The sequence below is a fragment of the Neofelis nebulosa genome, chromosome 9, assembly GCF_028018385.1.
Source record: "Neofelis nebulosa isolate mNeoNeb1 chromosome 9, mNeoNeb1.pri, whole genome shotgun sequence".
Classification (NCBI taxonomy): domain Eukaryota; kingdom Metazoa; phylum Chordata; class Mammalia; order Carnivora; family Felidae; genus Neofelis; species Neofelis nebulosa.
Window position 1 is genome coordinate 119,895,184 of NC_080790.1, and position 23,972 is coordinate 119,919,155.

At 52.0% G+C, this 23,972-nt stretch overlaps 1 protein-coding gene across 2 annotated transcripts in view; it reads left to right on the forward strand.

Moving 5' to 3' along the window:
- CTNNBL1 (catenin beta like 1) overlaps nucleotides 1-19,643 on the forward strand; it is a 162,090-nt gene extending 142,447 nt beyond the window's left edge. For both annotated transcript variants that reach the window (XM_058685552.1, XM_058685553.1), the window contains exons 14-16: nucleotides 8,723-8,860; nucleotides 9,113-9,185; nucleotides 19,446-19,643. In XM_058685552.1, coding sequence (XP_058541535.1) covers nucleotides 8,723-8,860; nucleotides 9,113-9,185; nucleotides 19,446-19,534 — 300 coding nt within the window. In that variant the 3' untranslated portion in view covers nucleotides 19,535-19,643. The remainder of the gene's footprint in view (nucleotides 1-8,722; nucleotides 8,861-9,112; nucleotides 9,186-19,445) is intronic.
- The last annotated feature ends 4,329 nt before the right edge of the window (nucleotides 19,644-23,972 follow it).

A 23,972-nucleotide genomic window follows, 5' to 3' on the forward strand; every position in this document is an offset into this window, starting at 1 on the left:
CTTGTGTTCTTGTATCTGCTATCAGGGAAGCTCTCCGGTTCTCTCAAGGCTGGCTTAAATGTTGTCAAAATTCAAATGAGCGATCATGAGTATTTTTTGTTTTGTTTTGCTTTTTCAGTAAATTTAGAAATTGAAGGCACACCAGTCACGGAGGCATCATGGTAATGTGGAAGGAACATGAATCCTGAGGTCATATGGCCCAAGGTTAAATCTCAGCTTAGCCACACATGAACTCTGTTTTTTGGGAAATGACTTGCCCTATGCATGTTTTAAGTTTCATGGCACTTTTACCAGAGGGTCATTTTGAAGATTAACGAGATTGTTTGTAGAAACCAGTCCTATGCTTATATGCTGGGCTGGCCTAACACGTAGTCTGTTTCTCCTGTGTGGGCAAAGCTCTGGCCTGAGATCCTTGGATTCTTGTCAGAGCTGGTGTCAGTTAGTTATGTGTTCTCAAAAAAAAAAAAAAAAAAAAAAATCCCTTCTATTAATTCTCCAGCCTCGGTTTCCCTGGCTAAAAATGACTGGCAGTGTCTAGGTTCCTCCTCTAACAGCCTGCCCTATTTTAGAAGCTCTTAGAAGGGGGTTTTATTTGCCACTGTTTGTGCACAACCCCCCTCCCCCCACCACACATCTCCACTTACCTGTCTCTCCCATGGCTTAAACTCTCCCCCTTGCTTTTTAAGAAAAAAAGAAATGGGACTTTTCTAAATGGTGGGGCAGTTCTTGCCCACGACTACAGACAGTAACTGTGACCCGTCGGGGCTCTGAGTCACGCCCCCTCTTATTAAGGCAAGAGGGATTCTTATTGGCTTCGTAGCAGCTTCTTTTATGACTGTCTCCTTCCATCAGTGAGGGGCAGCTCTCTGCCTGTCAGGGGCAGATTAGAAATGGCATCCACATGCTCATTTGGAGGCTTGCGACTTGCCTGCTGAGAGAGAGAGAGGCGCGCGGAAAGGTGGTGATTTGGTAGTGCTCCTGACGACAGATTACCATTTAAAGTGAGGATGTGGCTGGGGGAGGGGAGGGACAACGCGCAGGCCTGCAGAAACGACACCTTGACACCACACGTACCACCTCCTTGTGTATCTTTGGAGACGAATCTGTTTATTTTAGCAGCCCCCAAACAGGCTTATGCTGCTGCGAATTGCAATCTGTTCTACTTAATGCGCCATTCACTGAATTACCATCTAAGTTTTTATTCTAGCCCTCTCTCGTGGAATGAACCACACAAAACCTTTCAGAGTGTCTTTTTTATCCCCCCAACTCCCCCAAACTGCATGTGGAATTTGCCGGCCAACTATAAATTCTTCCCGCCCCCCTGCCCCTGTCCTCTTTTTAAAAAAAATTTCTTCAATTTACAAGGAAAAGACGGCCCAGGAAACCAGATGACCTTATATTTAATGCTGCTGGTTTGCATTAGTCCCTAGAAAGAAAAAAAAAATCCTATCTATTTGTTCGTATGCTGATACTGGAAAAGGTCTATAAAACAAAGACTTTTTCCTTCTTTGAGCTATGAAAGTAATCACAGGCTCGGAGCCAAACTTCCGTGGGTTTTATGCTGTCTCCAACTCCTACTCAGCCATGAGCTTTGTGGCCTCAGGAGATATATCACTTCCTTAAGCCTCTGTTTCCCGTCTGAAAGGTGGACATAGTCAAAGTTCCTGCCTCCTGGGGTGCTTGCTTGTGAGGAAAAGATAAGAAATCCATTGAGTGCTTAGCCCGGTGCCTCGCACACAGTAAGGCCTCTGGAAATACTGCTATTGTCGTTACCCGTTTGTTGCCTCCCGTCTCCATCACCAGAGGGATGAGACAAATAGAAAAAGGTCTTGGATGAGGAAATCACCTTCCACCAGAGTCTTTAACCGAAACTCAGTGACAGTCATTTGACATCTGTCTCCATTTTTCCATCTGTGAAATCTGAAAATGATATTTGAAATGTGTGTGCCCAACACGGGGCACAAACAGCAAGTGAGGTTAATGAAGATACCCTGCTTTCAAAGGTAAAAAGCGCTTATGTGGATGTTGAGTTGTCATTGCTTCACAAAGAAGACAGTCACCTTCTCTCTCCTCAGAGGTGAGCATTGAATGAATGAATTTGTGAAAGACTTCCTTTAAATTTTAACTCTCCTGCCTCATTTCAGATACAGTTTAAAGTACCGATAGATTTGCACTCTGACAAATTTTTTTGAGACAGAGACAGTGCACGCAGGGGAGGGACAGAGAAAGAGGGAGAGAGAGAGAGAGAGAGAGAGAGAGAGAGAGAGAGAGAGAGAGAGAATATCCTAAATAGGCTCCACAATGTAGGTGGGGAACCCAACGCGGGACTCGAACTCATAGATCAAACCATGAATGACCTGGGCCAAAATCAAGAGTCGGATGCTTCACTGATTGAGCCACCCAGGTGCCCCTGAAAATTTTTAAAGTAAGATATGTTTACTGAAGGAAGTTAGTGGGTTTTGGGGATTTCTCTTTAATCCCTATTAGTCATATTGCCATTTGAAGAGCACTCGATTTACGTGTCCAGATTGTTTTAGGATGGCCTATCTAATGGAACAGCAGATCCGGGGCTTGTCTCTTTGTTGCAGGGAAGTTTAATTTATTGTGAGAGGATCAGCTAATCGTCAGTGCCGACCATTGTGTCCGTCAAGGTGACAGTTCATGTCTCCTGCTTGAGGCGTTTCTGACCGTGGCTCTTCTGTCTGGGAGCACGTTGGTCAGTAGCTTCAGTCTGTCCGTATATATACCCAGATACAAGCAGAAATCCATCACATCTGGTTGTGGAGGTGGCTCACAGCTAGATTTGCCACACGTTATCTAAGCTAAAAGGAACCTTCTAGAGCACCAGATGAGGGCAGCCAGAAGAAGGCCCGCTGCCTCTCCCCGTCCAGCAGTCAGCACAGACATAGATAACTGATCTCAGTGCTCTTGCCCCACAAGCTCCAGTTGGCCTCACAGCCCTTTTCCATGTAGTACTTGAGAGCCATTGCAGTGAGCTAGAGGGGACACTCTGAAGAAAACCTGTTTCCCTCCCTGATCCAGTGCAGGCTTCTTGTTTCCAGGCAAAGGTACTGAGACACGAAAAGTTAGATGACTTGTGTAAGGACGCTGGTAAGTTAGTGTTAGTGGGATCCGATCTTTTTTGTATAGTGCTCTGTCCTGCTTTGGCCGTGGAACGTGTTTGTAGAATTTATACATCACAATTCAGAGAAGTCCCAGTGTCTAGTTAAATGCTTCTTATAATGTCAGAGTGTCTCTTAAAAGGGAAAGAAGGCAAGAGAGGTTGGGTATCTTTTTTTAGAATGAGGTATTTGTGGCTTGTTGTACCCATGTACTAAGTTTAGCACCCATGTGCTAAGGACTCGGAGCTGCAGGTTTAATCTCTGCAGGGGCCAGCTAGCTTCACCCTCTTCTTTATCTGCTTGGCTTTGAAGCATGTCTTACTGGTCATTTGGGCATAAGTCATTCCCTCCCTACCGCCAGGCAGTGAAGCAAGTGTGCTACTTGTGTGGCCACGAGTACATACCCATCAGAGTGTTCTAAATCAGACTCCTTCAGTTCTTCCAGAACCTTCTGTGAGGGAAATAATAGGGTGGAGAGAAGCTCGTGATGATGGTTTTTTTCATTCCTCGAATGTTTATATTACTTTCACATTACTTCAGAGACTGAATCCTAGCCAAACGGTCACGAGCTGTGTCCCACGGGCAGCCATTTTAGAGTCTCAGACACACTCAGAGTCGTTCAGAGGTTAGTTCTACGTCCTTATCTCCGCATCAGTTTTTTTATCTTGTGTTTTGGAATCCCAGAAAAGGAGCCAGAAATGCAGTAATCCGTTGATAATTAAGGTGATCTATGATCCTGCTTCTGAAGACAGACCAAAACTTAAGAAGATGTTCCTAAAAGAACTTTCTTCGTTTAGTGTAGCCACACTTTCTTCGTTTCCATCAGAATGATACATAATCATCGTCCTCCCTTTATTTCCCTTTAAACACAGAGTACACATTTGTGTTCAACTTCCCTGAATCCATTCAGCAGTAAATATTCCTGCCACAGAGTTGTAACAGGCTAGATAAGGTGCTATCCTGACAGCAGTCACCTTCTCTGCTGGCTGGTTTCTATGATGCTTCTAAAACTGTCAGGGCAGAGACTTCGTCTTAGAAGCCAATCTCTGTTTCATCTTTGTGCATGTTCAACGCAGCGATGGCGATGCCTTTCTTGGAGATGAGCTAAAGTCGTATCTCACATCTACATTTGAAATTTTCACTTTCAAATCATCTGGCCGTATATCTAAAAGTAGAATGTTGAATTGAACGTTGTCAGAGTCTTGAAGTTCTAAGGAAAGAGGAAAAAATGGGGTTTGGCATTGCTCTCTTGGGTCCGTCCTTTCTGGATGACAGTATTTAGAGAAACGGGAAGGTACGGTATGTACCTGCCTTAACCGGTTAAAAGAAGATCAGATTGTGGGGAAGAGTATGAAAAAGGAGAAAGCACCAGGGCTCTTCAGACCTAAGTGAAGAAACCTCATTTTGCTGAGTTCCATTCTTGAGCCTTTCTACCACTCTTACTTAGCATCTTCCTTTGTTCTCTCCGACGACTCAGAAATCTGTACCCACACAAACATGGTCGTATGAAAAGAACACCTACTTGGGTCTGAATCCCGGTTCTGCCCCCCACTAGCCTTGGGGAGGCTGCTCTGCCAAGTCCATTTCCTCATCTAAAATGAGGGTAGTGAGCCCTGCCTTCCAACATTTGTGAGAAGCAAAGGAATTTAAAAGCACTTAGACCTCTGTCTGACACACAACAAGCCCTCGGTAAGCACTCGCTGCTCGTCCTAGGTGGATAGATGGTGGCTGCAGTGGTTTTTATGCAGACTGCCTGCCTCCCACGATGCCCCGTGTATAGCAATCAATCAAAAACAATACCATCTGCCGAGAGCTAGGATCTAATAAGCAAAAAAACACACTCCCTTACTCCTTTCTAACCTTTCTTTTAGTGATACGGATACTCCACTGTTGCTCTGCCTCATGCTCGCCAGGTTGACTCTTCCAGGCCTCGATCCATGCTATTACTCAACCTGCTTAGAATATCCTTTCCAGCGTGTCAGGCACCTTCAGAATCCACCTCAAGTGGACATCTCCTTCGAAGTCTTTTGACCCCCCCAGACGTAGCGTGTCCTTCTCCTGGGTTCCCAAGGCACTTGGTACAATTTGAGAGGTCCATGATAATAGTCGTTACTGCATTTTTAAAACTTAAGAATTTGTTCATATTTGTCAACATCATGAAGCCGTAATCTCCTTGATTATGTAGACCGTCTTATTTATCTTTGCCACCCACCCCCAGCACACCGTACGATACCTGGCCCATGAGTTGGTGTTCAGGAAATCCTGATCAGGTAGATGAATGAAGTGTGTTCCACTCCCAGTTTCCATGTTTGCAAACCTCTAGAAGTTTCGTCACTTCTTCTCTCCTCTCCTCCCCTCCATCTGATCTCCTCCTCACGTAGGCCGCTGATACTCTGGCTTCCCAGCCGTGTGTTCTGCTTGCCTCTCGGGGCTCTAAGCCAGCGTGTCCACCATACAGGTGTTGCACAGTCTCGTTACATTTTCCTGCACAGTGTGGCCTGCAGCCCATTGTGTCCCACCTCTCTGGCCAGCATTCAGGCCTCCCACCAGCTGGCCCTCCGAGGTCCCGGCCCTCACCACTTCCTGGTGTTTCCCTATGTCCCTATCCACAAGAATCTTAGCACACACAGCTCATTAAACAGCACTGAACTTTTACCTGCATTTCTTTCGATCCTGTCTGACAGATGCTTTCTAAGAGCCTTCTGTGCCCAAAGTGCCATGCAAGGTGCTTTCTAGGACACAAAGAAGAGTAAAACGCACCTCTTGCTTTCAAGGCGCCTACACAGGAAAGAGGCACCCATCTGAAAAACTGTTCAAGGCAGGTCACAGGAGGTGCCATAAAAGAGGTATAAATCCAAGTCTTAGGGATTTGACGGACTGAAAAATGCTAGTATCTAGTTGGAAAACTTTTCAAGCTGGAAAAAGTTTTCAAAGATGCCAAGAAAACTTTTGAAAGGAATATCACGTTTTAGACTTGGAATATGGTTATGATAGTGTTTGAGCGGTGGGGAAAGTACCAACATTACAAGCAGAGATGAAGAAGCCAGAAAGTGGAGGGCAGGCCAGTCTGTGCTATGCGTGCAGAGGAGAGTGGGGGTGCTGGCGAGCAGAGAGCATGAACAGCGTAAGGCCTCAGATCCCCGGAAGGCCGTCATCCTTCAGGCCTTCGTTCTGCTGTCCCTCCCGTGAACCTTGAAACCTTACCCAGAAGTCACTTCTCCCCAGACTCCCTCCCATCTTAACCAACCCTGATAGGCGCCTGCCACTTGTAATTGTTTGTAACTTGAGCATGCAACATATGCCTTTACTTTCTGGTCATTTCCTGTGCCTCTGTGACCTCCCCAGACAGCCTACTTGTCCGTGACCAAGAAGACCAGGGCCTCCCCTTTACCTCCGTTTTTACTCTTCTTCTGCCTAATGCTTAGAATGGCATCCTTGCTACTGGGCGCTTAGCTGGGCTGGGATCTGAACGCTTGGCGTTATGTTAATCATTTCTACTTCAGAGGTGAATCAGACAGGATTCCTGTCCCCAGGGAGTCCATATTCTAGTAACTGGTAATTATGGAATTATGAGCAACCTACTTAACCTCTGTGTGCCTTGGATTCTAATTTGTACAATGGGATTAATAATCCCTTCCCTGCTCTCTTTAAATTTGGTAGTAAGGACCATATATACAATAACACTTTAAACTCTACAGCATTACAGAAATGTAAAGTATTAGCAGCAAATGCTTTTTGCATGAGTGGAAGTCAGGAGTAATTTTGCTTCCTGTGCCCCCAGCTGCCGAACACTTAGGCGTTCTGGAGCAGGAAGTTATGATTATGAGTAAATGAGAAACTAAAGAGACCCTTCTATTTTTAAACTCCTTGGACATCAGTCCAGTGCTCCATGACTACCTCGTGAACATTAACACTATTACCAGATTACCGAGGAATTTGCTACTAAATGAAGCTAGGAATTAGTGGTGGTGATTTGCCAGATAGCATAGCCCTCCTTTGCCTCAGACAGAGGCCTTTAGGAGCGAGATGAAAAGTAGCCTTGTGTTGCTACAGGCCGGCCCCTTGGGCAAATAAAGGAGTGCATTATCTGCGTCTAAATAGTCTCTGAAGGATCTTGTTGGAGATTGATAACCAAGTGGTAAGTCCTTCAAGTTTGGGAGAGTGGAAAGCGGGGTCCCAAGGGCTTCTGTCAGTGACAGGAGCCTGAGTTGTCAGAGGGAACTATGGCCATAAAACTACTGACGGAATTAAGAAATGGATTGTTGTCATCAAAAGCATGTATCAAGCACCTGTCTTCTCAAGCCAGTCTGCCAGTCGCGCAGAATGAGTCCCTCACCCAGTTCTTCCTCCTGAGAGCTGACAGCCCAAAACAGAGATGTCTTTTCCCTTTCATTCACCGCGTGGATGTTTACTGAGCGGGGACATGAAGACAGAATTCAGTCCCTGCTTTCCCAGAGTTCATGGTCCACCCTCATGAGACGGAGGGAGCTGCAGGTGGGAGTTATCAACAGAGGGAGGTGATGGTGCAAATGAGTGTGAGCGTGATGTGTGAGAAGAGGTCATGTCAGGGAGAGGCGTGTTGAGGTGCTCTCGGGAACTCGGAGAGGAGCGGTGGCTAGCCTCGAATAATCAGGAAGGGCTTTGTGGTAGAGGGCGCGTAAGACAGTGCTGGCTTCAGAGATAGCCAGGAATCCCAGGGAAGGAAGACGGCAAAGGCCCTGAGGTGGGGAGAGGAACTCTGTGGGCAGAGGTGTTAATAATCCACCAGTTGGGGAGCTTGGGGGCGGTGGTGATGAAAATGTCCCGCAGCAATTGCGATGGTTGCACAGCTCTGAATATACTAAAAGCCAGCAGATTGTACACTTTAAATGGGCAGATTGTATGGGTTGTGCGTTGTATCTCAATAAAGCTGTTCAAAAAAGAGAAAAAAAATACCCGCTGGAGAGGAATAGATCTGGGGACAGCGAATCTGCTAGGTCTGGGGTTGCCGCGGGTGAGGATAGAGACTCCTGTCACTCGTTGGGACTTGGCCTGGGGGAGTGCCCACTCGTGAGCGGAGCGGAAGGGGCGGCAGCGTTTGGCTACTGGCGCGGCGTGGGGGACGTGCACGTGAGGGGGGTGCCTGTGACATCAGTGTCACCAGGGTAGCAAGACGGAGTTGTGGAGAAAGGGCCTCTCCTCCCGAGTTTCACCTGACTGGGAAGGGAAAGAGAGTTCTGTACATCTTCTGGGGGTGATTTGCGGAGGCCGGAACCACAAAGGAAAGAATGAGTGGAAACAGATACACAGCTGAGATTGGTGTCCCCGTCAGCTTGTTTGTTTGTTTGTTTTTAAGGTTGAATATGTGGATGAGAAGATCATTTTGGCCTTGACTCATTGCACAGGAAATACTGGGCTTTAACCTGACCCCCTGGGCCTCCAGTCCATTAAAAATGAAGACATAAGAAGGGTACTTTAGGATATAGTGGGGGAGGAAGAGGAGACACATCTGAGGCACAATGGTCTTCTGTTGTTGCCATTGCTCTTTTGTATGTTACAAGCCTGCCGTCTCTCCCTGTTCACCGTCCGGCTTTTATTCCCAAATGCTCATTCATTTCCAGGACATGGTCCGGCGTGGGGAGATCATAGACAACGACACGGAGGACGAGTTCTACCTCCGGCGCTTGGACGCGGGGCTCTTTGTCCTTCAGCACATCTGCTACATCATGGCGGAGATCTGCAACGCCAGTGTGCCCCAGGTAGGAGGGCCTGCCCTGCCCGGGCCTGGCTGAGCCTGCCTCCCTCCTGGCCCCCTCCCGGGGCAGAGACTCCAAGAAAGAAGCCGATTCACTCTCCTTGGCTCCCTGTACTCCCGGGGGTGGGGCGGGGCGGGGGGGCCCTCTTCTTCAGGGGTGGGCGTGAGGTGTGTACTTGCTACACGATGTATGCCGGCGTCTGCAGGGACAAACGGTGCTTTTCCTTTCTCTCCCCTCTCTTCCCCTTCCTCATAGATTCGCCAGAGGGTTCACCAGATCCTGAACATGCGAGGGAGCTCCATCAAGATCGTCAGGCACATCATCAAGGGTGAGTTGGGTGCTGCTTGTGTCTGGGGCTCTGGGAGAACTAGGTGATGCTTACTTCTTGAGTCTCTGTCGTTACCCCTGGATTTTGGTGCACAGCATTCTCGGCACTGCAGGCTTAGGTGTGCCGTCGTGTTCCCCGTGTGTCCAGGTCGTCTTTGTAAGGATACCAAAGACTAGCCTGCGCGTTCTGTGCCTCTGACCCTTCACTTCCAGGATTTAAAAGACGCTTCACGAATCAGAGACAGCAGTGCTTAGAAACATTTGTTAAAAATTAAAAAGAAATAAGACAAAACACGAGACAAAAACTCCCACTTCCAAACTGCGTGCCGTGGAAGGAAATGGCTTTCTTGGGAGAAAGAAAACAAGGAAGTAACAGGAAATACCCGGAATTAGGCAAGACAGAAGGATGTGAGGCTTAAGTACTGTGGGGGAGCAGAAAGAGCATAGCTGCCTTCCAGCCTTGGCTCTGCCTTCCCCAGCTGTGCGAATGTGATTTAGAAGAAATTTTGCAAAGGCTCAGGAGATACGACGTGACAGCGTCCGGTCTAGCGCTCGGCTCTCAGATAGTGCTCTTGTCAGGTGAGCGTCCCTCCTTCCCTCACCTACCCCAGGGAGTCAGTGCCTCCGATGCTCTTCCATCTTTGGGACCTCGCTCAGCTGGAGTTGGCTCCCCAGGCCTCCTTTGGTGGGCAGGTTCCCAATCACAAGGGTACCCGAACTGGACTCGGGTGCAGCCGCGCCCGCCGGCCACTTAGCCCCGACTTACACACATGGCATTAGAGGCCCATATCGGGCTTCGAGGAACTGATAAGGACAGAGTTCAGGGAGAGCCCGGATGGGCTGGTAGCTGCGGGCAGAGTTATACTTTCCCTCTCCGGCCCACGTTCTGCCCATTTCCAAGGTGAGGGATTAGGCTAGATTTACTCACGGGGGTTGCCTGTGGTGGCCTATAACTCCCATTACAGGTGGGAGATGAAAGGTGAGGATAAATGGTACATGTAATAAAGTGAAGAGAAGTTAGGAGCCATGGTCTCTGGGATCCAGCTCCTGGAACTGAATCCTGGCTCTCTTCCTTACTGTGTTACCTCAGGTGAGATACCCAGTTGCTCTGTGACCTCATAGGATGGGTGAGAAGATTAAAAAAGATGATAGGTTGAAAATGTCTGACCCTCAGTTAGTCCTCTGTAAATGTCAGCTATTATGAGTATTATGAAATACGGTGATGATAATTGTCATCGTCATCATTACAAGTGAGGCCTGGCTCAAGTCCTACGGAAGTCTTGTGAAAGTGGCATCGAGCCGGGTCTTGGAGGCTGAGACGAGGACGACTCAGATGTGGGAGCTGGAAACCCCACGTTTAGCCCAGCCGCCCCATGGGGCCATCATGTCTACTTTGCAGGTGGAGAATTTGAGGTATTGGAATCTATTGTTTTCTCTCCCAGAGAAAGAGGAAAAGCCGTTCATGAACCGAGCCCAGCATCCTGCCTGCCTTCCACAGTGGCATCCCGGGTGCTCCTGCTCAGTGTCTTGTTCGCATGAATTACTGCTCAGCATGTCCCGCCGCCTCCTCCCTAAGGTGTAGCTGCGGTGATTTGCAGCTCCAGCTTTTAAATGGCATTTACTTTTAACGCCCACTTGTTCAATTAGAACTTTTTATTGCTCTCCGCTCTCCTCTCTTACGCTTAGGCTCCTCCCTGCACCTCCATCCCTGTAATCAAAACAGGGATCTTCTGAGGAAGAAAAGGTGTTTTTAACGGGTACTGACACGTAGTAGGTGGGTGTTTTTCTTTGTGAGACCCTAACACGTATACCTGAGGTTATCCGGGGTGGCCAGCCTTGCGAGCCAGCCTCTGCCTCCCTGGGATCCAAGTCCAGCCCCCCCGATGCCTCGTGTACACACGGGGTGCCGAGTGGAGTTTTGCTGATTGAGCGGCCTGCACAGATGCCACTTTCACTTCCGCCACCCTTGGGTCCTCTCCTCTGTTGCTTTCTTCTGCCACAGCCCCAGGCCAGCCCTCGGTCCTCCCTCCGTGGCCCAGTCCCATGGCGGGGGGGGGGGGGGGGGGGGGGGGGGGGGGGGGGGATTGGGCTGCCTCCTCACGCCATCTTGAATGCGCGCCGTCCTCTCCATCTGTTCCTTCCCATCAGAGCACCCAGTTTATTTCCTCCCTAGCCCTTATCACAGTCTGTAATTGTTTTTATTTATGTCTTTGTTTACTCGCTTCGCGTGTCTCATACGTTGAAATGGAAGCTCTGTGACGTAGAGACATTGTCTGGCCCGTTCACCGTGTCTCCTCAGCACCCAGAGCAATGTGGGGCGGGATGGGAACCCAGGGAATATTTTACATACAATCGAATTCAGCCCTACCCCGGGGCACATGTCATTTGGCTAATGTTTGCCGACACTTTCCTCAAGGCTAAGCACGGTGCTAGATACTCTGCTGCCCTCTCACAGAGCACCTGCCCTCATGGAGTTTATAGTCTTCGAGGGAACGTAGACGCATAGGTGACCAGCCATAATTCAAGCCGAATGAAACACACGCTCCAACAGCTACTCGGCTGGCACTGCTGGGTGCCGGGCTCTGTGTTCAGGACTAGAGGTGCAAAGAATAAGCAAGGGCTGCATCTTTGAGGCGTTGGCAGTCTGGTGGGGAGAGCTACGCGAAACTAATTATAACGTGATAAGTGCCACTTGAAGCTGCGAACGGTGTGCTAACGGGGTGGTAAGGAGCAGTACTGGAGTCACCGGCCACAGGAGGGACAGGCTCCTCCCCAGGACTGGGACTGTGTCCGGCAGAGAAAGCAGAGGCCCAGGGGTAAGACAGGACATCGGTGGCTTGTGTAAGGAATATAGAGGGGATACTTAGGGCGCCCCTGCCCAGGTCAAAGAGGCTCTCACAGGACACTGGCCACTTGAGAAAACCAAATCCCTGTTCTCTCCAGATGGAAGGTTAAGAGTAAAGGATTCTTGACCCCAGTTCCACCTGCGTGCCCCCGCCCTGGCTCGCTCCCCCTTCGGGGAGCCCTCCGGCCTGTGGTGTTGGGTGTTAGACCTGAGCCCTGTGGCCTGCCTCCCCGTAGAGCACCCAGGGCAGTGTTGAGGTCGGAAAGGGGTCAGGCTACCACGGGGAGTGGCGGCTAGGCTCTGCTCAGGCCCTCCCTCAAAGGCCTTCACTCCCTCCCCCTTCTTCCTCCACCCTTCATTCCATCAAAAAGCATGAAAAAAACAAAGCCTCATAGAGAAAACCAGCTCATCAGTCTGTCCTCTTTGATTTTAATTTTGTTTTTCAGTTTGGGTTGCTTCCTTTTTTTTTTAACATACTAATTAGATGCAAGCTTTTTCTTTGATTTTATGGCCTACATATTTCCTAAGTTTTGCTGGCAGGATGACAGCTGATGTATCCCTTGAGGTCTCAGGAAAACGCTGATGAGGCAAGCCCAGCAGGGGACTTTTCCCCCTGTATCTCAGTCCCTTTCTCATGATTTTCCTCCCTCCTTTTCTATTGGGGGTGCCAAGAGAGCTGGGAATAATTGATGGCTCATTAAAGTCCCTCTTTCTGCAGACTGCTTACTCGGCGCTCCCGAAGTCCAGCTTTGCCTGGAGCTGGCAGCGGTTCCGGGCGCAAGGACTGTGGTGCCCACATAGGAGATGATGGTCTCCTTGCTGAAGAAGGGCAGGCCACACCATGTACTCTGCCTGGGCGGTGACAGTCTTCCTGCCTTTCGTCTTGTGCCTGGCCCGTGACCAGTGCAGAGCAGGGGCTCAGTTAATGCTTACTGGGGGCACGCGCTGAGGTAGTGCTTCTGGCTTCTTTGTGCTGTTCCAGAAATCCAGGACCACAGTAGGTAGAGTGGTTGCCCCCAAGCACGTCCTCTGTACTCCTGTGTGCCAGGCTTTTCGTGTATCTTCTCTGGTTCTCACAACTGTCCTAGGAAACGGGATTACAATCTCCATTTTACAGATAAGAAAACCAAGGCTTACGGAGGTTAAGGGACATTACCCGAGGCTCTAGTGATGTTGGAGACTGGATCGAAACTCAGAACTATACACAGTCGGTCTTCCATTTGGCAGAAAGGAAACCTCTAACGTTGTGGATTGCCTGATACAGTCTTACCATCTTTTAAAAAGAAAATTTCGGGGCGCCTGGGTGGCTCAGTCGGTTAAGCGTCCGACTTCGGCTCAGGTCACGATCTCGCAGTCCGTGAGTTCGAGCCCCGCGTCGGGCTCTGGGCTGATGGCTCAGAGCCTGGAGCCTGCTTCTGATTCTGTGTCTCCCTCTCTCTCTGCCCCTCCCCCGTTCATGCTGTCTCTCTCTGTCTCAAAAATAAATAGAACGTTAAAAATAAATAAATTAAATAAATAAATAAATAAATAAATAGAAAATTTAGGGCAGCTGCCTTTATACAACACCTACTTGGCCTCACAGGGCACTGGGTGGGCTCCTGAGATGAATGAGACCCTTAGTAGGGCCTTTCCCCAGGGGCACACAGTGCTATCACAGGTGAAGAAACTAATCACTACACAAAGCAGAATGAAGTCCGTGCTAAGAGTGTGAATCACAAAGGCACAGTTAATGCTGCTGCACCTTAAAAGGAGCCTAAAGATCCAGAGAGGCTGCACAGAGGAGGCACTTTTTTTTTTTTTTTTTTGGTGGTAGTGGTAAAGTATTGGTCAGATTTACCATTGCGACCATCACCACCGTCTGTCCACAGAATTGCAAAACTGAAACTCTGTACGCCCTCACTCCCCATACTCTCCTCCCCCCAGTCTCTGGCAGCCACCCTTGTACTTTATGTCCCTATGAAGCTGACTGGCCAAGAAAGGTGGCTTGTGGAAGCACGTGAAGGCCCTCTGTGGGCAGATGCGGCTGTCCATCATCGTGCAGGCATCTCCTTGGATGCGGCCTAGGAACCGTAACCCGGAAATACCTTTTAGTATAAATACTTGTGCCAAGGGTTACCGTGGAAGCTGCGGGCCAAGTCTCTTCAGTGTCATAGTCACTGATGAAAGTTGCCGGAGGACCACGTGGCTGCTGGGCTGCTGTGCCGGGGAGAGCTCAGAGGATTCCTGACTCAAAAACTCTTTCATTGGTGGCAGAAAGACGGAGCCCAAGACTTCAAAATGCTTTCAGAAATTGGCTCCTGGCCCTTTGATTTGCTTTTGTTCTTTATGGCTTGAAATCTCCTCTAGAAGCTCCTAAACATGTATTTCCATATTGATTTGGGGCTCTTGGTAGCCTGAGCGTTGTCTGCGATGTTGAAACTGCAGAAGCTGGCAGGATTTCTCTTTTGATGACATGTGGGTGTGTGTGTGACTTGTACCAGGTCATGGCTACTATGACCACTAGGGCGTTTGGAGTCAGGAGAGAATCCTGGAGAGAGGCCTGCATTTAACCTTCGGCAGCTACTTACTTTCTCCAAGCCACAGTCCTTCGTCTGTGAGATGGAGATAACCTGCCTCAAAAGGTTCTGTGTGGATCAGGAGAGGTACCGTACGCGCAGTGCGGACGTGGGGCTGGCACATGGTACGTGCTTGATAAACGTTAGCTACCTTTACTGTTGCCATCAGTGTGTGAGCCCTGCCAGCGATAAATAGATCTGAGACACACAGACCGGCATGATTCTGTCTGTGTAACTTTGGGTAAGTTAGTAGATAATACATTTGAGCCTGTTTCCTCTCTGTGAAAAACAAACCTGAAGTGACTATTGTCCCTCGGGAAGGCTGAAGTTGAACTACAGTCAGGTGCCTGGGACAGAGTACGTGCTCAGCAAATGGAGGCTCCTTCCTTCCAACTTCCTTGGCCTGATCCTTTGACCTGGAGCTCGCAGCAGCCTGGACTCGGGGGCAGGCAGGAAAGCCGGTGGACCAGCACCCAGACCAGACTCCTCAGGGCCTGGTGGCGGGGGGCACTTTTCCAACCAGATGACCCTGTTCACATGATAAGCAAAGGATATGTTTCTTTCTCCTTTAAATGGGTTTCATTTTAATGAAATCCCTGATGTCCCGTTGCTGCAGATAAGTGTTCTCCTCCTAGGGAAGTGTGGCATCAGACCTTCCAAGTTCATCGTTGTCATTAAGGAATGTGTTAGACATGGAGTTTCCTTTCCCAGGTCCTCGTCTGTGGTGATGTCTGTGTCTTCCAGAGTTTTCAGTGTGAAAATACTCTGGGTATCCTTCTTCCCTCCCCTTCCGTCTTCCTCCTGCATTTTTTAAGAGATGAGCAGTTAAAGCTTAGGGTTCAGGCGTCTGAACCAGGCTTGTGAGCACGGCCCAGGTCCCTGTCCTGAAGACAGTTCTCCCCATCCGCCAGCCCAGGCCCCTCCCTCTCCCTCTTAACATAAACAGAACAGCTTGTATTCCATGTCTGAAGAGTAAACCTGCTGTCTAAAGTTTGCTTTAATATTTATGCGTTCAGCACTGCTGCCTGTTTTTGAGCTCCATCAAAGCCTTTATTATAAGAGCATTTGAAAATGCTGGGGAAGTGGAGAATGGAGTTGATGTGTGCACCCTCTTTCTCACTCTCCCCAGCCGACTCACCCTCTTCTCTCCCGTTCTCCCGCCACTCATAGTTCCCCCTCCATCTAGCATCTTTTTCCCGTACTCACTCTTCCCCTCTTAGACACACGCACACGCACACACACACACACGCACACGCAAAGAGAACTCTTCCCCAAGACCTCTGGGAGGAATCTGTTCAATATTTATAAACTGCTGCGGCAGCTATAATAACCAGAGGTAGCTGGCACCACCCAGATTTGCTCCAAATAGGATTCTCCTCTGGAAACAAAGAAGGAGTAGGGGTAAGGGGCAGAGGGCGCAGGGCACAGCTGGTGCCGGCTGCCAGTGGCAGTGGAGGAACATGAGGGCCTCGGCAGACCTGGCCCTGGGCCTGGCTCCGTGGCTGGCTTGCTGTGGGACCCTGGCTGACCACCTGCCCTTCAGAGTTGTCCTACATTTCTGAGAGTTCTGCAGTTCTGACATTCTGACCCGCTCCACATCTGGGGCCAATGAGGCCCTGTCCCACAGGACGTGGCGTCTAGAGACGTACCCTTAGGAGGACTTTGTAGCCAGAAGCCCTGTGGGGCTGGACTGCTTTGGAGTACTCACAGAGCAGTGTTTCCCCCAGAGGATGGGGAGCAGCAGGGTGGGATGTTGCTTAGGTAAGAGGATGCCACTTTGGGAACTGGCTCCCCCCAGCTCTTTTAGGTGCCTTTTTCACACACGTTTTGGGTTGAATTTCAGCTTCCCCGCTGTCCCGGGCTTGGGGCGTTGCCCCAGTTCTCTAACACGCCTCAGTTTCCTTGTCTGCAAACAGAGATGGCTTCTCTCCCTGCGGGATGGCCGCAAAGGTCAGGCGAGCCGCCGGACGTCCTTGCCCGGCACATGCTGTGTGGGAGACACGCTGCACCTACACTGTTCACAGCCCGTTTCTAGGGAACAGCTACTCCGGTGGTTTCGTCCTTCCCCACAGAGAGTGACGGGAGGCCGGCCGTCTGAGGGGTGCTCTGTGCGCTGTGGTGGCTTGTGCTTTCTAAGGCCTTGGCAGAGGTGGTTCAGCAAGGGCGCTGATACAGACGTTGGTTTCCTTTACCGTGTGGGTCTCTAGAAAGAGATTAGGTCCCTACAGGGAAGCTGGCTTGACTTGGAAAATCACTGCCCCAAAGGGCAGACTGTTTCTCCACTTCCCTCCCTCCTGGGTCTGAGAATACATTAGGAGAGCAAAGTGTTAGTTCAATCCATTAAGACTCCTGCTTCCAGACCATGCCTCTGGGGGTATTAAATGCTGTAATGGTCACTTCTGTCTCTCCTGGGGCAGTGACTAGATCATTCACACGTGAGTAAGAGATAGCATTTATGTAAAGCCCCGTAGCTGTCTCCGCAGCCCAGATCCTGCTCTCCCGTCACCCCAGCCCTCTCTTTAAGAGGCCTTAATAGAAGGCATCACAACCATTTGCTAGTGGAGGTGATGGATGCATCTAACGGAAGAGGATGATTTCCAGGGGGAGACACACAGCTGGCACATGTCTGAATCCCAAATCCCGTTTTCCGGCACATGTCCAAAGTAATAAAGAGGAAGGAGGAAAAATGAAGAAGTGGCAGGAGCAGAATTATTCCCCAGCATGGGGGGGGAGGGGGGAAGCAGGGGAGGGGTTGCACACTCTCTTGTCTCTCCCCAGTCTTTGTCTGATTTGGATCAGCAGATGTTTTATTATGTAAAAGCTTCTTGCCCAGAGTTGTCTATTCTACCTGAAACTGCCCAGTCTGGGGAGCAGGGAGCGGGGCAGGGATGCAGGCCGTCACCCTGACCCACCTGCTCCGAGAGCCGCCTTACCGCCCCACATGGACAGCAGACTCTGCTGGGCGTTTAGCTAAAAGCAAGGCACACACACGCCTCTGCCTTCCTGGAACTCCCCACCTAGAGGGAGAGGAGAGCAAGTGCAGGGTGGTCCAGAAGTCAGGCCTGTGCTGGGGACCCTGGCCTGAGGACAGGAGCCGGAGGAAGAGATGACCGGGCAGCGTTCGCAGAGAAGATGGCTCTCAAGATGGGCCTGCAGGGGTGCGTGGGGTTCCACGTGTGACATTGCTGGCTAGAGTCAAGGAGGCTCAGGGAAGGAACGAGTGTGCCTCGAATATCAGTTATTTGCCAAGTACCTTCCCTACATTTTCAGAGGACACCCCCAAGGTCACTTAGGATGGTGCGCCAGAGACGGGTCCAAACCCAGCCCACCACGTCACACCCCCTCCCCGCCGTGGGTCTGCGGGCAAGAAGAGTGCTGTCCTCCCTTCCTCCACATTCTGTGTCCCTGCTCCTGGACACGGGTCACTACAGGAAGCCCATCCATGCCCCGCACCCCAGTCCCTAAGTTCTACATCGTTTCTGCCTCGTAGCCCCCCTCCTCCTAAAACCAGGGTGACTGTGTAATTTGAGGGGATACTTTTGAACATGAAATAGAGAGCTGGGGTAACGGGTAAGTCGGTCACGTGGTGACCTGCCCTGACACTCTGCTTGTGTTCTCTGGACATCTGTCCTCACTGTCATCCTTGTATCCTCCTTCTTGGAGTATTTTCCTTGCCTTCCTGCTCTGACTGAAACCCACCTCTCCCAGGGGTGGGCCCTCTCTGGCACTGGCTGTATTCTCCCACCAGAGGCATGGGAGGCGCACCTCGAGATCCTTCTTTGTCCCACCAGCCCCTTTACCTGAAACCCCCAGCTGTTTGAGCTCATGTCCGGGGACTGTACCTTGACCCCCACCTTGGTGCAGCGCCTGCTCCCCTCATCCTTCACTACTCTGTCATACCTCTTGGTGATGTGGGTATCCACATGTCTCTCTAGCACCCCGCTTCCAGCCTGTCTGTGAGTCCTGCTGGGTCACCTTCAGAATGCATGTAAAATCGGAAGACTTCTCACCCCCTCTGTGCCCTTCAGGGCATCTCCCACACAGCAGCTGGAGTGAGCCGTCACTCCTTTGCTTACAGCCCTCCCACAGCCCTGGTCACGGGGGGAAGGCCGGAGTCCTTGCAGCGGCCCCCAAGGCCCTGTGGCCTGTGCCTGCCCCTTCCTGTCCCCGGTGCCGAGCTCCGGCCACAGGGACCTCCACACTCACTCCCCACCGGGCCGGGTGAGCTCCCCGCTCGGAGCCTCTTTGCCGCTCGCTCCCAGACGTGCCCACGTGAATTTGTTTCAGGTCTCCGATCAAATCTCCGTGAGGCCTTCTGACAGCCACCCTGTGTCGCTTACTTGTGGGCTGTTTCCCCCACTAGAGAGCAGAGATTTTCGTGTATCTTGATCATTACTTTACCCCCATTGCCTCAAATCATGGTTCTCAGACTTGTGTGCGTTATCATTACCTGGACAGCTTGTTCAGACAGACTCTGCTGGGGCTACTGAGTAGGTCTCGGTTGGCCCCCAGATCTGCGTTTCTGACAAGTTCCTCCACGGTGCTGCCGCTGGTCAGGGCCCACGCTCTGACAAACACTGGCCACGCAGGCGTCCGCTGCCTGTGCACTGAGTGACCACGTGAGTGAGTAAAGGGTGTGGCCGGGGAGGACTGGGAGTCAGCAAAGGTGACTTGGGTTCACTCATCACCTCGAACGCAAGACCGATGAGTTTGGCCAAGGTGCCCCTGGGGCGGCCGTTAGAGGCATTAGAACAGCACGTGCCTCGGCAGGAGCCGGGATCTAGGGAGGGGTGCGGGGGGGCCCAGCCACGACGGAGCGCACCCCTTGGATCCATGCCTAACGCCGCCTTTGTCTCCCCAGAGTACGCGGAGAACATCGGGGACGGCCGGAGCCCGGAGTTCCGGGAGAACGAGCAAAAGCGCATCCTGGGCTTGCTGGAGAACTTCTAGAGACCCCTCGGCCCCATGGGGGCAGCATGGACTCTCTCTGGGCCTCCCTCCCAGAAAGTTTTTACACAGCTCGATGTGACTTTTGGACGAATTAAAGCTAGTTTTGGTAGCCCTGGCTGGCATTTTCTGTAGCAGAGCGGTATGCCGGTGCCGTTCACCCGGCACTTTCCAGCAGCCGTCATGGGACACAGCTGAGGAAGGTCAGTGGTTGGCCTCACTCTGCCGGTGAGGGAACTGAGGCTCGGAGAGCAGATCAGGGATAAAACGGGTCAGCATAAAGCGACTGCGTGGCCGCCGTGAGGCCGCCAGCCTGAAGCTGGGAAGTTGGGTGGGGGGGGGGATGCGTGGACCGGGGACCACTGTGGGGCTGCCGACCCTGACACGAAGAGTGACGGGTAATGCCAGGCACGTGGCTCGTGCAGAAGCGCCCGTGGGGAGGCTTCCGGGGCACAGTGGGGCCAGCCTCGGGGAGCACAGCCCCTGCAGCAGCATTTGGAAGCCCGACCGCACGCCGGCACCACCGGTTGGGAGGGGAGCCTGAACAAATGGCTCCTCGTCGCCCGCCCCCGGCCCAGAACAAGGGAATCGGAATCTCGGGTGTGGCCCAAGTGCCCGTGTGGTTTTAAGCTCCCGGGCCGTTCGGCGTGTCGGGCTGAGCACCGCTTCCGGAGAGCAAACAGGCCTCAGGTCCGCCGGCGGCTGTGGCAGCTCGGATGCCCGACTCTGCCTGCCTCCGTCCGCGCAGTAGGGGCGGCTCTGCCCATCTGGCGCCGGGAGGATGAACGAAGCCATCTAAGCGATGCTGGCTCCTTTTGTTCTTCCTCACACGGCTGGGGCTTCAGAATCGCCATTTCACCCGTTTCTCAGGGGTTGTGAGAAAACCGGCCTCCTCTGCAGAAGTCAGCGGTCTGTCAGCGTATTTTAGTCTGTCACACAGTAGAGTCCTCGCAAGGGAGGAGGAGGAGGAGGAGGGGGAGGAGGGGGAACAACCAGCTCAGAAAAGCAGTATTTCGCTAAACCAAAGGGTCCGGCCCAGGGCGGCACATCCTGCCGGGGCCTGTGGCCAGCACCGACGACCAGGCGGCCCGGCTCTGGCTTCTCACCGAACCCCAAGTGCAGGGCTCCAGGCCGCCGCCACCATCTGGCCAGAGCGGGCATATGCCAGGGGAAACGCGGCGCCCTTGCAGGCGGCCGCCTGACAGGGCTCCGAATAAGACGGCGCCGGGCAGGCGGTAGAGCGTCGAGCGAGACGACCCCCGCCAGCCTGGCGGGGTGACACGCGGCGCGTCCGTCCTTACCGTGAGGCGGGCGTCCCACCTGAGAGGTGGCGGGCGGCGACCGCAGGTCCTGGCGCAGAGCCGGACTCGCCTTACAGGCTCGTGTCGGGTTTAGGCGTCTGGGTTCTTTTCATTTCCTTTCTCTCTAACGGTGGCGGCTACCGCGAATCGGACACCTGCCGTGTGCCACTTGCCGCGCATCCGGTCTCTTACCGCGGGCCACGTCGTTATCCCCAGTTTACTGAAGCCGAGACGAGGTCCCAGAGAGGGTGAGGAGCGTGTGCAGGACCCTGTGGCCAGTGAGCAGCAGCACGTACGTTCAGAGCAGGGTCTGCCTGAGCCCGCAGTCCGTGCCCTCCCCTCCACCAGGCTCTGCCTGGGAGACCACCACGATCACGGACGGACGGCACTCTTCATCCCGCTGGCGGCATGCGGTGGGATGGATTCGGAGAATAGAGCACGTCCGGGTGTAAACTACAGAATCATGGGCTTTCTGAGCTAAGGGCAGTAGTTCAGGGAGCATTAGTCCTTCAGCTTTCCTTTGTTTTTCAAATTGTGTTTGTTCTTAGCCAGGTATTGCTCGTACGTGGTACAGAAGTTCCAAATCTAACAAAAAGCTTTGCAGGGAAGAGTCTCCCCTCCCATCTCACGACCCCTGGGCCTCCCTTTCCCAGGGGGCAGCCGCGGTTACCTGGTCGTCCATCCAGAGCAGTTCTGCCCAGCGGTTTCCAGCCGCCTTCTCCCGAAGCTTCAGGTTTCCCACAAGCACATCAGCCGCCAGCATAGAAGGGGGTGGAACCTGGGGGGCTCAGTCAGTTAAGCGTCCGACTTCGGCTCGGATCGTGATCTCATGGTTCGTGGGTTCCAGCCCCACATCGGTCTCTGTGCCGACAGCTCAGAGCCTGGAGTGTGCCTCAGATTCTTCCTCCCTCTCCCTGCCCCTCCCCCTCTCGCATTCTCTCTCTCTCTCTCTCTCTCTCTCTCTCAAAAATAAGCAAACATTAAAAAAATTTTTTTAAGAGGAAGGGAGGGTGGGTAGGGCTTTGGGCCACTCACACTGCTTCACCTACGGTCGCTCCTCTCCCCCTTGCTTCCTGTATGGGGGTGCCTCCTGAGGTCTTGTTAGACAAGTCCCTCTCTGCTAACAGCAAGTTTGAACTCCTGCTTTCACCTTACAAATGGGGACATGGTCCCCCTCCACCAGTCTGGTGACAGGAGGTCTTGTGGGGAACAAGAGGTATATAACCCCTTAGGATTCAGAAGCGGTTATAGTTCAGAGGTGCAGGGGTCAAGGAGACGGGATGAGGAGCCCTCTTGACCCTCTACTTTCTGATTTTATTTTTCAACTTTTTTTTTTTTTTTTTTTTTTTTGGGACAGAGAGAGACAGAGCATGAACGGGGGAGGGGCAGAGAGAGAGGGAGACACAGAATCGGAAACAGGCTCCAGGCTCCGAGCCATCAGCCCAGAGCCTGACGCGGGGCTCGAACTCACGGACCGCGAGATCGTGACCTGGCTGAAGTCGGACACTTAACCGACTGCGCCACCCAGGTGCCCCTGAAAGCCATTCTTTTTTTTTTTTTTTTTTTTTTTTTTTGGGACAGAGAGAGACAGAGCATGAACGGGGGAGGGGCAGAGAGAGAGGGAGACACAGAATCAGAAACAGGCTCCAGGCTCCGAGCCATCAGCCCAGAGCCCAACGCGGGGCTCGAACTCACGGACCGCGAGATCGTGACCTGGCTGAAGTAGGACGCTCAACCGACTGCGCCACCCAGGCGCCCCTACTTTCTGATTTTAACAACCCACCGCCCAAGGCCAAGAAAAGCTTTGAATGAAAACAAGGTGAAGATCCTCATCACTGACCTTGCCAACCCATTGGCTCCTGGGGTGTGGTCCTACTTCTTGCATCTGCTGAGGCTGAGACCCTGTCTGCCTCACCAAGCAGCCCTACCCCTCCGGAAGGACTTCTCGGGCTTCCAGTAAAGGCCACCCTGGCCCTGCGGTTCTGAACTTGATTCTGTGTCCGCCGGCTGTGGGGGCTTCCAAGCTCTTCCCTTCAGACCAGGCTCCCCATGGCCATCCTTGCGCCCATAGCTGAGTGGTACCAGCCCCTCGCATCCCAGCAGGACAAAATGCCCTTTCCTGTCCAAACATGGCAATAAGGTAGCCCTTAAGCAAAATTAGCCAGAATTTCTTCACGACGGAAGTGAGGATTTCACATACCTCTTCCTTCACAGCTTGCTGCTCTCTCTTTTAGTGGTTAGCACGCCTGAATTCAGTGGCAGCAAGATGGGCCGTGTCTAATTTAAAGAGATTTGCATGCAGGCCGCATTCCTCCTTTATCTGCGGGGGGAAGTGCTTTGTCAGGGAAGCTGGGAGCCACCCTTCAGTCACCCCCACAGCAGCGCCGGTGCCCAGGTGGCATCTTCTGTCGTTACCAAGAGCATCAATGTAGTGTCAACAGGGAGACGAGACTCACTTTCCTCAAGGCAAAAACTTCTTGATTAGATTTCCTTACCCAACAGTAGAGGTAAGAGCAGAGCCACATTTTTCAATCTGCCTTCCTCCTTGGTACTCACGCAAAGTGGTTGGTGCCTCAGCGGTGGGCCTCCCGTCTTTCTGTGCTGAGGAAAAGGCAAGTGATCTCCAGCCACCTTTTCCTTGGTAAGGTGACACGTGCCCTCGGTATAAACTTCAGAAGGTCCGTAAGGGTATCCGGGGTGTGAATCAGCCAGCTGCACCCCCTGGCCCCCAGCGCCCCTCCCCGGAGGCCACCCCCTGCTAAATAGCTAGAATATCCTTCCGGGGACGTGTTTTCAAGTGAGTGAACGTACTTAATACAGAGGGTACTGCCCTGCACCTTGCTTTTCACTCTGCAGCCACCAAAAGCACACAGCACCCCCCCCCCCCCCGCCACCCTCGTGGCCCTGCCGAATTTAACCACGCGCACGGACGTTTAGGTGTCTCCGATCTTTGGCTAAGACAGTGCTGCAGTGGACGTCCTTGCAGAGAACGTCGTTCCGCACATGTATGCCTTTAAATTCCCAAGCAGAATTGCTAAGTCAGAATGTGTATTTTCCACCGTGATGCGTATCACCACGCCACCCGCCCTCCGTGGCCCGCGTGTGCGCGCGTCGCCCCGCACCCTCCCCCACGCAGCGTC